General features: G+C 33.1%; 1 protein-coding gene across 6 annotated transcripts in view; it reads right to left on the bottom strand.

Moving 5' to 3' along the window:
• The window catches only part of PAN3 (poly(A) specific ribonuclease subunit PAN3), a 137,859-nt gene that overhangs the window by 92,221 nt on the left and 31,934 nt on the right, over window positions 1-13,704 (bottom strand). For 5 of the 6 annotated variants that reach the window (XR_006786398.1, XM_045844737.1, XM_045844738.1 and 2 more), the window contains one exon: window positions 3,110-3,271. The exons of the other annotated variant lie outside the window; for it this stretch is intronic. Coding sequence is in view for 4 of the 5 variants with exons in the window: in XM_045844737.1 (XP_045700693.1) it covers window positions 3,110-3,271 (162 nt within the window). In the remaining variant the exon portion in view is untranslated. The remainder of the gene's footprint in view (window positions 1-3,109; window positions 3,272-13,704) is intronic. 6 annotated transcript variants of the gene reach the window in all.

Genomic DNA, 13,704 nt, shown 5'->3' with positions numbered 1-13,704 from the left:
AATGGTGTGGAGAGTACCTGAGGGAGTGGGAGGGGCTGGGTGGAGGAGGGCAAAAGGGGAAAAATTGGGACTGTAATAGCATAACCAATAAAATATAATTAAAAGTGTAAAAGTAAAATATAAGACTGTAAAGAGGAAAGTTTCAAAAACAAAAAACCAGCCATATTAAGTATTGAATAAAACTACTCAATTTGCTAATGAAGGAGATCTCTGACAAACTGTGAGAGCAGTTTTAGTGAAATTTTGGTGGCACCAAACCACAGGCAGTGAAGGAATAAATGGCTGGTAAAGAAATCACAGATAAGACTGAATCTATTCAAAGGGTCCAAAGTATGAAATTCACATGGTAATGGAGACCAGGTGGGCATTATCAATTTTTCAAATAGCCATATGAAAAACAAATTTATCTTCTACCAACCTACAAAAGACTAAGAAAAATATTGTTTCTTTGATTCTCTAATTAGCAATATTATAGATTTTTTAGAATGAAAGCATGAGTCATTGTTTTATAAATGTATGTTTGGTAGACAATTCTTCCATATTATGAGATTTTTTTGGTAGGAAATAAATAAAGAGATCATTAAGCACTAAAAGGTTGGGGATCATGGCTCTTGAAAGAAGTCCAGTATTGAAGAAAACAAATGCACTTATGAAAAATGCAGGTAGAAACTTTCAGAGGAAGATTTTTTTTTGTTATTGTTGCTTTAAGGTGTGGTTTTGGGGGGGACTGTTTGGTTAGTTTTCTTTTGTTTTCAGCAATGGAAATACTTCTAAAGATGTTAGATCAAGATGAAGAAGTCAATGTAAAGAAATGTTTCAAGTTCCAGAAAGAAAGGTAGTTAAAGGTCCCTGAGAAAATTATGCCTCAAAAGGAAAAAAAGTTAGTCTCACAAATGCTGCAAAGAGAAGACAGAGTTCATACCTGGAAAACTATGTAGGCTTTCTCATCCTCAAAAAAGGTTCAATTATCCTGTTAGATAATTAAACCAATTAAATTTCTAATATAACTAGAGCTCTATCACACAGAAATGCAAAATTTTGAAGTCTCATAAGGATGCATTAAAATTTCAGTTCTTCTCTACTAACTACTGCTTAACCTTAATGTTACTTAGCTTCACTGAAAATACTTAATTTAACAGCAACATTTGTCCCAAAGTTATTAGCAAGACCAAAGAGACAATATATGTAAAGAACTTAGCGCAGTGCCTGGCACAAAATAACCATTTAAGAAACATAGCTATAATTACTAAAATAAAATATAGACAAACTTTCTCTGACCTTAGGATTGAGAAGATCTAAGTTTTAAAGAAAATAAATGAAACAAGGAATATTAACATATCCAGCCATATAATCCTTTGAAATTTATGTGAAAAACATAAAATATAAAAAAGTAAACATACAAAACTAAAAAAATATTGATATAGAATTGGTTTATATAAATTATTTTTCTTATACAACAAAAAGACTTAAAAACCCAATATAAAAAAAGATAAGCAACACCAAATACCCAATTTAGGAATCCACAAAGATAGTAATGAAGACCAAACTAGATGGGTATTTTCAGTACTTCAACATGATACACAGTGTGCGGTATTACTACCCCTCCAATATTAGACCAAACTAACAAGGCATTCATCATGTTCTTAAAAGAAAAGAACTATCTGAAGCATAATAGTATTTGAAGTACTAGATTCAGGTATCAGCAAGTCAATCTTTCTCACAATGAAAGCAAATCTATTACTAGCTGTTTTAATTAAAAACTAAGCATAATTGGAGCATATATTCTTATACTAACCTAACAATATTTCAAGCTGTGCTGAAAAGAGGTATCTGAAAACTGCCACTGGGATAAGGGGACAGGGGCAGCTGTGGAGGTTGAGTGGCTCTGTACCTTTGTATTTATCAGTGTTTCACTCTACAACCTACTACAAGCAATTCCAGTTCCACTTATATCTATTCTTACATAGTTCAGGTCCAATTTATTTTCACACTTTCATTTTAAAACTGAAAAATAATTCTAACAATCCACATCAAATCTCCTTCTGGTCTCAAATCAAAAATACAGTAAACTATATTGTAATTCATAACTGATACATCCAAAACTTTACACTGAAATTTTAAGTATATGATTATGTGGTCCCCCCCACACCAGTTTATCTTTATAGTTGCTACCAAAATTTCAGTTGGGCAAATCCCATATTTTGCAATATTTAGAGTAACTTCTTTATTTCTGTATCCAAAGCAATACAGGTATTGTTCAGGTATTAATATTGAATAGACCAAAATACTGTGGAACACTTTCATAATACAAGGTTGGTGACAGAAATAAAACCAAGTTTTTAATTTGTTTTACCTTTTCAGTGTGTGGTATGTATATGTGGAATTATAGTCTTTTTGCTAGCAATATATTAAAGATACCAATTTATTCAGAAAGGAAAGATATTCTACTTCCGACTAAATTGAATTTTGATTAATAGATCTATATTACACAACCACCAATTTTTAAAAATAAGAATATAACCAAGCTGAACATAATTCAATTATTTTATAGGTATTTCAGAATTTTATACCAAAGCTAGCCTTTGAGTTACAAAAATTCATTTTCATTACTTAGCACTGACTGATAAGGCAAAGTCAAAGATGGTATCTATAATAATCATATAACATACTACTGAAGGTGGTTTTAGAGAAAACACTTGATAAGTTTGTTCACAATTCTTATTTCCTAGTAAAAACGTACAAAAATACAAAATACTAAGCTTCCTTAGTATTTCCTTGTTCAAATTCCAAACAAATGAGATTTTCTATAATAAATTTTATAATATTTTTCAATGTAGTATCCTGAATAACTCTGTGTATTAAAAATAATTAAACTCAACTGTTAACAAGATCCAAAAGGAAAAAACTACATTTAATAAAAGAATAGAAAAATCTAAAGACAGAGAAAACTCAAAAAGCCACCAAACAAAATCATTTAGTTGGTTAATGGGCCACTAGCCTCTCTTAAATGTATCATCTAAGCTACCCAATATCACACCCACCACCCCAAAGACACAGAAAGCAGCCGAGATATTCACTTTCAAAAAATGTCCAGTAAAATTATTTTTACCTGTAAATTGTTTTCTGTGACTCTGTTCCACCAAACCATACTGATGGGTACTCCTGATTTACACCTGTCAGCAAGGCAGCCAATAGGGTTCTTTGCTTTTCGTGCCTTTGATCCCATCGGAACTAGCCTCTCCTCCAGCATCCCCAGGCGATACTTCCTTGGCTAGGAAAAAGAAGGAAAGAAACCAGGCCACTCCTAACATCCCCCACACTAATCTAAACTAGCATAACTAACAAGATATTTGGAATGGTGGAATAGAAAACAATTAAATTGCTAAAACAGTTCTTCTAATGCCCTTATCACCACCCACTATTTTCCACCCCCACCCCCAACACATGCCTCCAAAAAACCCACAGTCCTAACAGGCTTAACAGCAATATTATAATATAAAGCAACAGATGTTTTAGAGAAATGCATTATGATCTGAGTTAATAACACCTTAATAAATAGAACTTATCAGCAAAGTAAATGCTTTGCAAAATTTTTTCCACTGGCACTTACCTATTCTCATTGCAATATGAAGAAATGGCTTCAAGGGCACAAAATATAGGTAAAAAATTTCTCCAAACTATACCATTTTCTGCTCCCCATCTCACTGTCTTCTTTCCTACTGGGAACTACCTCGCTTTAAAGAAGAGGCTAATTCCTAAAGAATGTACTATGTTTAATTTTTTAAAATTATGTACACAGTAGATCAGAGTACAATTCATTCTATCTGAAGTGGGCATTCAACTGAAGGTACTCAATGAAAAGAAATAATCTCAACCCTGACTGGTGTAGCTCTGTTGGTTGGGCATCATCCTGTAAAGCGAAAGGTCGCCAGTTCAATTCCCAGTCAGGGTACACGCCTGGGTTGCAGGTTCAGTTCCCCATTGGGGGTGTATACCAGATGCAAGTGATGGATGTTTCTCTCTCACATCAATATTTCTCTCCCTCTCTTTCTCCCTCCCTCACCTAAAAATAAAAAAAATCTTTATAAATAATATCAGGCTATATATATATATATATATATATATATATATATATATACACACACACATATTACTAGTCTTATAAATCTCAGTAATTTGAACAGATTGGTAATAAATTATCCAATAAAAGCATAAATTCACTGGCTAACAGAATAAAGTTAGTAAATAATCTTCGTGATGCAGGGTTTCTTATTGTATGCAAGTTAATGATAGTTTCCACCATCACACTTCATTTAGTTGTAGCAAAGTTACACCAAACTGAATCATAAAGGGAGTGTGTGTGTGTGTGTATTTTCCCTTTAAGGAATGCTGATACATTCCAGGGAAGATATCTAATTTAAGACCTGAAATTTTAAAAATCTATGTTTACTCATTGCTTTGTCATAAGCTTGTTGAAGCAAATAATTAAGTTAACTCTTTTCATAAAATGTGTCATAATTGGAGAAATATAGAAAACACATAAAAAATAATTTTTCCAGTATAAAAATACTGAAAAATATAACCAATTTGAAGAAAACACTTGATTTCAAAATTTCAAAATGACCTTGTAAATTATGCCTATGAAAGTTATTCTATGTACTTTAGATTCTCCAGTCCACAAATGGCCCTCCACTGTATTTTCTTTGGTTTAAGGAGAGAAAAAAGATTAAACTTTCATAAGAAAGACAACTAGTCTACCTACATACACAATAATTATAATCATGGATAAAGTTCGATGAGGGTAAAACAACTCCACCTCTATCCAATCATGGGACAAATCAATTATCCTCTGTCTCATCACAAGATACTTTTGTAGATGAGGATAAAAATGTAGACTTCAGAGTGATATTACAAATGGAAATTTTAAAGCAAGTTATTTCTAGTAACATCTCACAATTATAAAGATTCAATATACAGCAAAAATAATATAACCTTAATTAAGCCTTCACTAATTTGAAATTTATATTTTAGAAAATGTAGGGACTAAAGCTTATTCAAACTATCAGAAAAATTTGACACATCAAAGAATATTTATTTAACAAAATCACAACTTGTCAAATAGGACTTAAATAAGGACACCTAAATTCCAGTCATATATTTGAATGCAAGAAAATTACTGCTTTAAATGTTCTTCTGTTACTAAGTTCCTTCACAAACTCAGACTTGCTTTTTGACCCGAAAATTACAATTAGTGCAATTAGGACAATTTATTTTCTTATTGTAGGGCATTAAGCAACATAGAAAAAGAGTTTTAAATAAATGGAGTGTGTCATCCTCCTTCCCTAACAGTTTTCATTATATGTTTCTTGTTTTTCCAAAGAGGGATTCATCACTCCTCCCACTCTTCCCTATCTCCCCCAAAACCTATAATTAGCCTAAGAATTTTTTCCTTTTAGATAAAAAGAGATCCCCAAACTCGTGCCATTATAGATTTAATGGAGATTTAAGTTTCTTCAATCAATAACCAGTGATTAAAATCTACTGCCATGTGATACTGAATGGTATGACATAAGGTATCAATAACATTGAAAATAGCATTATAAGCTTCAGAAGACAAAACGACATCTGAAAAGAAGACAGCAATACAAAGTATGATGGTGAGGCAGAAAAATTAAACATAGAAGTCTCATTGCACAGAAAATAAATTATAGTAAAATCTCACTTGCAAACAAATTTCAAAATTATTTGAACTGTGGTTATCCCTTGGAGAAAGAACATATTTTCAACTAAACATTTAACAGCCTACTTTGTATCAGGAACTGTTCTAAGTACTTGGAATACAATGGAGACAAGGCACACACCTTTCCCTCAAAAAGAGAACATAAACTAGTAGGTAACAAAGTCATGCAACCAGAACATATTCACTGTCATACAATATACACATTATAATCAAAGTACCAACAGGGCAGAAACAAAGGCTTTAAAGAGAAGGTAAATGCCTGAGAAATTTTCAACAAGAACTAAATTGTACCTAGCTAGATAGATCGATAGATAGATAATGTATTATAGGCTACAAAATAATGTGTAGGTTGAGGCATACAGGGACTGTGGTGTTACTGAGTCTACTATTAGTACAGAGATGACTTTAAGAGCCAAAAATGAGGCTTGAAAGCAATAAAAAGAAAAAACAAACAAACCTTAAATTGTTTTATATCCTATGGCAAGGAGTTTAGACTTCACACCATGGGTGCCAGAAACTCTTGAAAACTTAATGGGAATTAAACTGGAAACAGGTAGACAAATTACTGCATTCTGGCAATAATCAAAGTGAGAGTTTCTCAACCTCATCAATAAACTTTGGATAATTCCTTGTTGTGAGGGACTATCCTGTGCATTGTAAGATGCCTAGCAGTATCCCTGGCCTGTACCCACGATGCCAGTAGTACCATAGCCCCAGTTATGACAACCAAAAATAACTCTTGTATCTTCAATGTTCCCTTGGAAAATCAAAATGGCCCCCATTTGAGACTCACTGGTCTAGGTAAAGGATGTGAACTCAGGAAATTCAAATGGGGAATAGAGAGCTAAGGCATGGTTGGAGGAAAATCTGCTAGGTTAAAATCAACTGTGGGAACCTTGGGTGGGTGAGTCAGTTGTTTGGAGCATCGTCCTGTTCACCACAAGGTTGTAGGTTTGATTCCCAGTCAGGCACGTATGGGAGGCAACCAATGACATGTTTCTCTCTCTTGTTGATGTCTGTCTGATTCTCTCTCTTGCTCTTTTTCTCTCTCAAATGAACAAATATATCATCGAGTGAAGATTAAAACAAAAACGGTTGGGAACCAAGGGAAATGGAGAAATCAAATGGAAGGTGAAAAAATAAAAAGCGGTAAAAAGAATTTTATGGGAAATATTTGCTTGTCCCTAAAGTTAACCCTCTAACGTTTTCTGTGTTCTATAAGATCCAGAACCAATAAAAGCAACCACTCTACTTCCCTTATCCTTAACTTCCAGAAATCCTCTCCCAGACAAATCTTGAGAATTCGATGGTTAGATAGATAGATAGATAGATAGATAGATAGATAGAGATAGATAGATAGATTGATTCCCTTGTTGATCCTCCCTTCATAGCCCTGTCAGTCCAACCTACTAGTTATTATGAAGTGCAAGCATTTCAGAATGACACGTCCCATTGGTAAATAACCAGCTTTTCTGTTCCACCTCCCTGTAAGTCAATACTGTACATCAAAATTCCATCTTTTTCTTCCTGTAGTAAAATATACAGCAGAGCCTGCAACTGGTGTTCACACACATGCTCCCTCCCCCCCACACACACACATATAAACAGTTTTTACTTTAAGTCTCAAGATTCACTGCAGAAGTGACTGATTTTTATCATTCTTCACAAAATCTAAATAAACTGCATAAGATAGTTGAAAACACTTTTACCTTACCCTTTTTATTGGGCATTTAAAAAAACTTTGGGCTTAAATTAAAGTTTTCAATGGTAAAAAAAAAAAGTCTGGTAATGTATTCTAGATTAGTATTTCTCAAACTGTAACAAACATATCAATCATAGAGATCTTGTTAAAATAAATTTTCTATCTCAGTAGGCATAGTATGAAGTCTGAGATTCTGAATTTCCAAAAAAGCTCCCAAGACTGCTAGTACTGCAGGTCTGGTGTCCACACTTTGAGAAGTAAGGTTCTAGAGAATGTCAGAGAAAAAGACCTAGATGAGCAACAACTAATGGTGCAAATGGAAATTGGGGTCAACCTCCAAAATAAAAAAGAACAGTGGTTCAACAGTTCTACAACCCAACTTCTTATATCTTGACCAAGATACTTAGAGTCTTCAAGACCATTACTCATAGCCCCTAAAGCCCTGGCTCTTCAAAAATCCTGCCCTATTTATAAAACCCCATTCTAGTGGTTTAGGACTAAAGGAAATCTACTCTCATTCCTAAAAATAAATAAATAAATAAATAAGATAAATCTCTAGTCTATGTCAAAGAACAATAAAAACTAATTTTTAGGACTGCTTTAATTCCACGTGCACACACACACCTTTTTTCATTCATTCACTCAACATTTCAGCATAAGGCTTTTTGCTCTTCCTAGAAAAATAATAATAAGCTCTATTCATACCCCTAAAAATTCAGTCTAGCAAAATAAAAGCCTATAAACACTGTTTGCATAGAAAATGTAGTTAAAGCTAGCAAGTAACAGACTAATTTTCAGTGCACAATTCTTTTAGTAAAACTGCAAAATAACCTCATCTCTACAATGCTTCACACCAACCACATGCTATATTACATAATCTATCATTAGTAATAAATGAGAAAAATCAAACTGTTATCCCATGACAAAGTTTCCAAGACTTTGATTTTTAAGAACCTCCTCTGGACATCCAAAACATAGTAACTGTGCTTTCACTATTTGTACTCTGAAACAATATGATTTAAAGTTGCTATGGATATAACACTTTAAAATGATTTGCATTTTATGAATCAGAGTATCTTCACATACTTGGAAAACAGTAGTACCCATATATGAAATATTATCTCCCTTCAAATAATGTTTAATGACTATATTAATTCATTATCCTTTGAAGTAACAACTCAGCAACCTACTTCCTGCCAATCCCAAGGGTCCACCAATAGAAACCTCTGGCCTATAATTTACTATATATTTATTTGAAAATAAACCTACATTTCTTTTATAGCCTCTTCTGGTTCACAATGGTCTTCCCTCAATTAAGTAAATATCCTGATATTTTAAAATGTTTGCAATGATGAGAAATAAATACAAGTTATAATTCCATTAGTCGTCAGTGGTCAATATAGACTCAGTGGAAAAAAATAGACCCCAAAATAATTAAAACCATTTCAATCTTTTAAATCAAACTAATTTCCATATAATCAGGAACTACCTCTACCTAATTTATTAGTTAATTAGGTGTGTTAAAACACCTGGATTTTAAAGGCTCCTAGACCTAATTAATTTAGAATAGTAAACCCAAGAATTATTATAAACCTTGGGCCTTTCATGAAAATACAGGGTCCAGCACAAATAATTCCCTGCTGGTAATCTATACCAAATCTTTTATTACAAAATCATAAGCATATAATTCTGTAACATAACAATATCCCACTCAAGCACACCATATGACATTTTAGGTAAAATGTTCTATGCTGTCCATCTCGTGTGAGACATTCACGTAGCCTACCAACCACACCCAATGGTGTTACTTCTGCCAGACCCTTTATATTAAGTTCCTTACATTTTCATTGTTTAAATAAAGACAATATTAGGATGGGATGGGTGGGTGAGTACGTCTACAAAAAATAAGTCTATGGAAAAACAGACAGTCACTGTTAAAGATTCATGGATAAGTAAGCATCTATAAATAAAAAAGGCTTTCTATTTTATGAAGTTAATACACAAATCATGTAAAGGATGAGACAAAGAAAAGAGAGGGTACTGCTAGGTAAACACTGACATGAATTATATGAAATACAGCAGAATGGGATCCACATACGTGCACACACACACGTATTTTTAAGCTCTACTGTGAATCAGAGCCTGGGGGGGAAAGTACCCCAGTGTTATCTACATATATTTAAGAAAACCTATGAAACAGTCATTATTTCTATTCTTAAAACTTCAATGTTACAATGGCATTTTGTCATAAAAAATGACCAGCTGGTATATTGTTGCTAAATAAGATCACATTCAATTTCTAAAGAACTGAAACACCAAACTACAAATTCTTTTATTCTTTTGCTTCAGAATGGAACCAGAATACAAGATGTGAGGAAATAAAATATCATGCCAAATTATTAAAATATTTTAAGTGAAAGTGAATAAAAGTGTTTAAGTCATGAAAGTTATTTCCACAATGAACTATCAACTGAAATAATCATAAAAGTTCTTATATGAATTTTAGTCCCTTATCAAAACAAACCACCATGCTAAAATGTCTATTTGCTCATTAAGAAAATGTTCCCTTCTGATTTCTTTATACACGTATCCTTGCTTAAATTTAATCTTCAAGTTGAGTATCTTCAAAATGCTCTTCACTATAACTAAATTTAAACTAAGGTAGTGGTTCATAAAAATTAATCTTATACACATTCAGAAACAAATAAGCCTGTTTCTAAATTACGGTCATAAGCAATAGAAGAGTGTAACAACAACCACCATTTGACAAGCACAAGGCACTATGCCAAGCATTTCATACCCATTAACGTATTTAATACTCATAATTCTATAAGAAAGGCTCTATTATAATACCAACTTCACAGACAAAAAAAATGAAGTTTAGAAGAGGTTAAAATAACTTGCCCATAATCTCACAACTAACGTAAGATTGGGCTCCAGAGCTTGTACTCTTAACTATGGAATTCTGCCTCCAAGTCCAAGAAATCTATTCCACCTTCTATAATATTCCTTAACCTATTATAATCTGAACATTATTCTAGCTAATCCTTAAATGAGCGAAATTCCTAAATGAATCAATCTCTCTCTGAATCTAACTGGCATGGATGAGATCAAAGAGAAAAAAATAACTACAGAGACTTCGAAGAAATAACTTAAGCAGCTCTCCCTCCCCATTTTCAAAATGTAAGGAGAACAAATCTTGGGAATTAAACAGAGTTGGGGAAAATTACATAGCTCTGGTTAAATTTAGCTTAAAACTCGAGCTAACATGTTTGTGGGTGAAAATCCTAATTTTATCTTTGAGAATTCATTCCTAACCCCTACTTCCTAGAAAAATGGGGAGAATCACCAGAGATGCCAAGCTCTTACTATCAGCTACTATACTTTGTAAATGCGACGATCAGAGCGGGATGTACAGAAGCTGATCAGATAATCTCAGAATGATCTACTAGTTTATAGGTCAAAGTGGTAAATGCACCATGGTTTCACTGAACTATCATTATTAGGTAAAAACTAACTCAAAATTCCCAAAGCTAAAACTAGACAATATTACATATTATATATAAAAGGCATGCTGTTTCAGTCCAGGTGTTTAAATATGGTAATAAAGTATCACACACTAAAAGCACCACACACTTAAAAAAAGAAGCCTCCGATACAAATATCTCTCATGAGATCTTTTTAAAAATCAGTAGAAAATTCCTTTTCAATCATAAATTTGGAAAGCCCTTTCTTAACTCAACAAAACCAAGAAGTCACTACACACAAAGTACCAATTAAAATACAGAAAGTACATAATTGAACTCCTAATTTGTTTAGATAAAGTACATCTTTACCTAAACTTAACCTTGGAAGTTCAACATGTAGTGTTCTAACTCAGTCGAAACTGAAGCTTTGTTTACAGGAACTGTCGTATTTTAAAACAAGTTTAAATCTAATGTTACTTGCATAGCATTTTAAGAAAAGAATAGACTGAGTGGAGGTAAACCATAACTCTGACAATTAAAATGCAGAAAAAAAAAGAACATGCCCATTTGCTAAGGGAAGTTGATTACTATAGATTAGCAGCAATAAAAATGATAGTAGATTCATTTACACAAAAACAATGACAGTCCTTTCAATTCAAAAATCACAAACTTACCAAACAGGAAATTAAGGTGTTATTTTAACAAAAAGGAGCTTAATGTTTTGCTTTTTTAAAATGTACTTAATAAACGATAGAATAAGTATGGCATTCAAAACTGACAACATAAATTACTGGTAAAATTCAAGACAAAAAACAAAATGGGGGGAATAGGCTAAAACATCTGACAGAAGTGGCTTAAATCAAATACACAAAGAGCTAACAATGAATTAAAAAAGGATAGCCCAACAGAAAATGAGCAAAGGACATGAAAGGAACACTACAACACAAAAGAGAAGTTCAACAACACCAGTAATGAAATTTAAACAATAGGGATTTTTGCTTATAAAATGACAAGGATTTGAATATTTTTCCACCTGTTTTCAAAGCTATAAAAAAACAGAACTTATGAGTAGGAATGCAAATTTATGCAGCATTTCTTTTAGAAATGCTGGCAATTATCTGGCAATTATCAAAAATTTAATTACATATTCTTGCCCTAGAAACTCTGTTTATAGACATTTACAAAGACAACCACATAAATGGAAAAAGCAGCAGGCACAAGCCAATCAATGTCTCATCTCCTCCTCTGTATATTACCGGTATCTCCACTAGCTCTCTCCATTTTCCATTTAACACAGTACCCAGTAATCCTACCCTTTTTATATTGTCCTTGAGAGATTTTTCCTCTGAAATTTAAATATTATCTATATTATTCTTGGTAAATTACTTTGAGCTCTCATAACTTCCATTTCTAAATCTGTAAAATGCAAAAAAAAATCTCTTAAAGAACTGTTGGGGTAATTAATAATAAAACATAAAACATTTCATCTATAAAAGAATAATGTTTACCATACTACCTGGAACAGCCACAGAAAATCATTGTGAGTATAAATGAAATCAAGTTTCTGTCTGTCACTATACCGTGAAAAAAGCCCAGATGGATCTTCACCAAATTTAAAGAACATGTTTGAGAAGCTATGCAGAAGAAGGCAAAAAGCAATGTTGTGGTAGCAGCACCCTAAAAACCTCTAAGAAAAGATGGATATCCTCAGAGCAGCTCTTCCAGTGGACAATCCTAATACAACCGCATCCAGAATGAATTGCAACAGACAATTATTCAACAACAATTAAATAAATTAGGCTAGAAAGGATTGGCTAACACCACATTACTACCAGTAACAGCTGCCATTTAGTAGGCACTTTGGTGACAGGGAATATCCTCATACCACTCTCCATAGTAAGTACTAAGTATTACTCTCATTCTTCAAATGAAGAAACAGAAAGGTTTAACTTTCAATTCAGATTGCCTGACATCCAACTCCAAACTCTAAAACCTTAATCATTACTCAGTTGTCAATACTCTTGGGTTATTACTCTTCTTACTGTTTGCTGTTTGAGAGAAATCAACACTCACTAACAGGCTTTGAGCAAGCTACACAAAATAATCCATACGTAGGTGCTCCCCTGTGGGAACTTGGGACTCTAACAACTCTATCAACTACCATAAGGGGCCATTGTGTATCTCCAAATCTAAAACCTCCTCTACATTTGGCTAAAGTCGGATAGTGCACATTCCCACAGCTTGGCAAATGCAGGTGAACAAAAGTGGAGTTTATTTCAGCAAAAGAAGAATAGCTCTGAGTGTATTAATTTGGAACTCTGAACACAATTTTTCACAGAACCCTTACTTCACAATATTTACAGGAAAAAGATACTGATGTGGCTGACCTGGAAATCTAAATACTAAGGAAACCAATATTTGAGAAAATATATTGAATATTTAGATGTTCCAAACTGGGCCTAACCAGAAGGATTAAGGAAGGATTTACATTACATCTAGATTACCTTTTTAGATTACCTTTAGCTTTCTCCATAAAAGAACTCTACCATAAATGTTTTCCAGTTTCTTTGTCATTTCATATTTTATTCCCTTGAGTAGAAATAATGTAAAATCATCTTTTGAAGACACCAGAACAGAAATGCTACAAGAAAAACTTTAAATGTCAAATTAATCAGAAAACATACAATATGTATCATCAGTAAAGTCTGTAATAGAGGTTGTAGGACTAGGGACAGCCGCTTTTAAGAGAGAGAACAATGGGAAGGAGGTTCCAAACTGAGACAAACAGGGAAGGA

The sequence above is a fragment of the Phyllostomus hastatus genome, unplaced genomic scaffold, assembly GCF_019186645.2.
Source record: "Phyllostomus hastatus isolate PE091 unplaced genomic scaffold, TTU_PhHast_1.1 phas_contig_41, whole genome shotgun sequence".
NCBI classification, from domain to species: Eukaryota; Metazoa; Chordata; class Mammalia; order Chiroptera; family Phyllostomidae; genus Phyllostomus; species Phyllostomus hastatus.
Note: the sequence above shows the minus strand (reverse complement) of the source record. Positions and strands in the feature narration are given on the sequence as shown.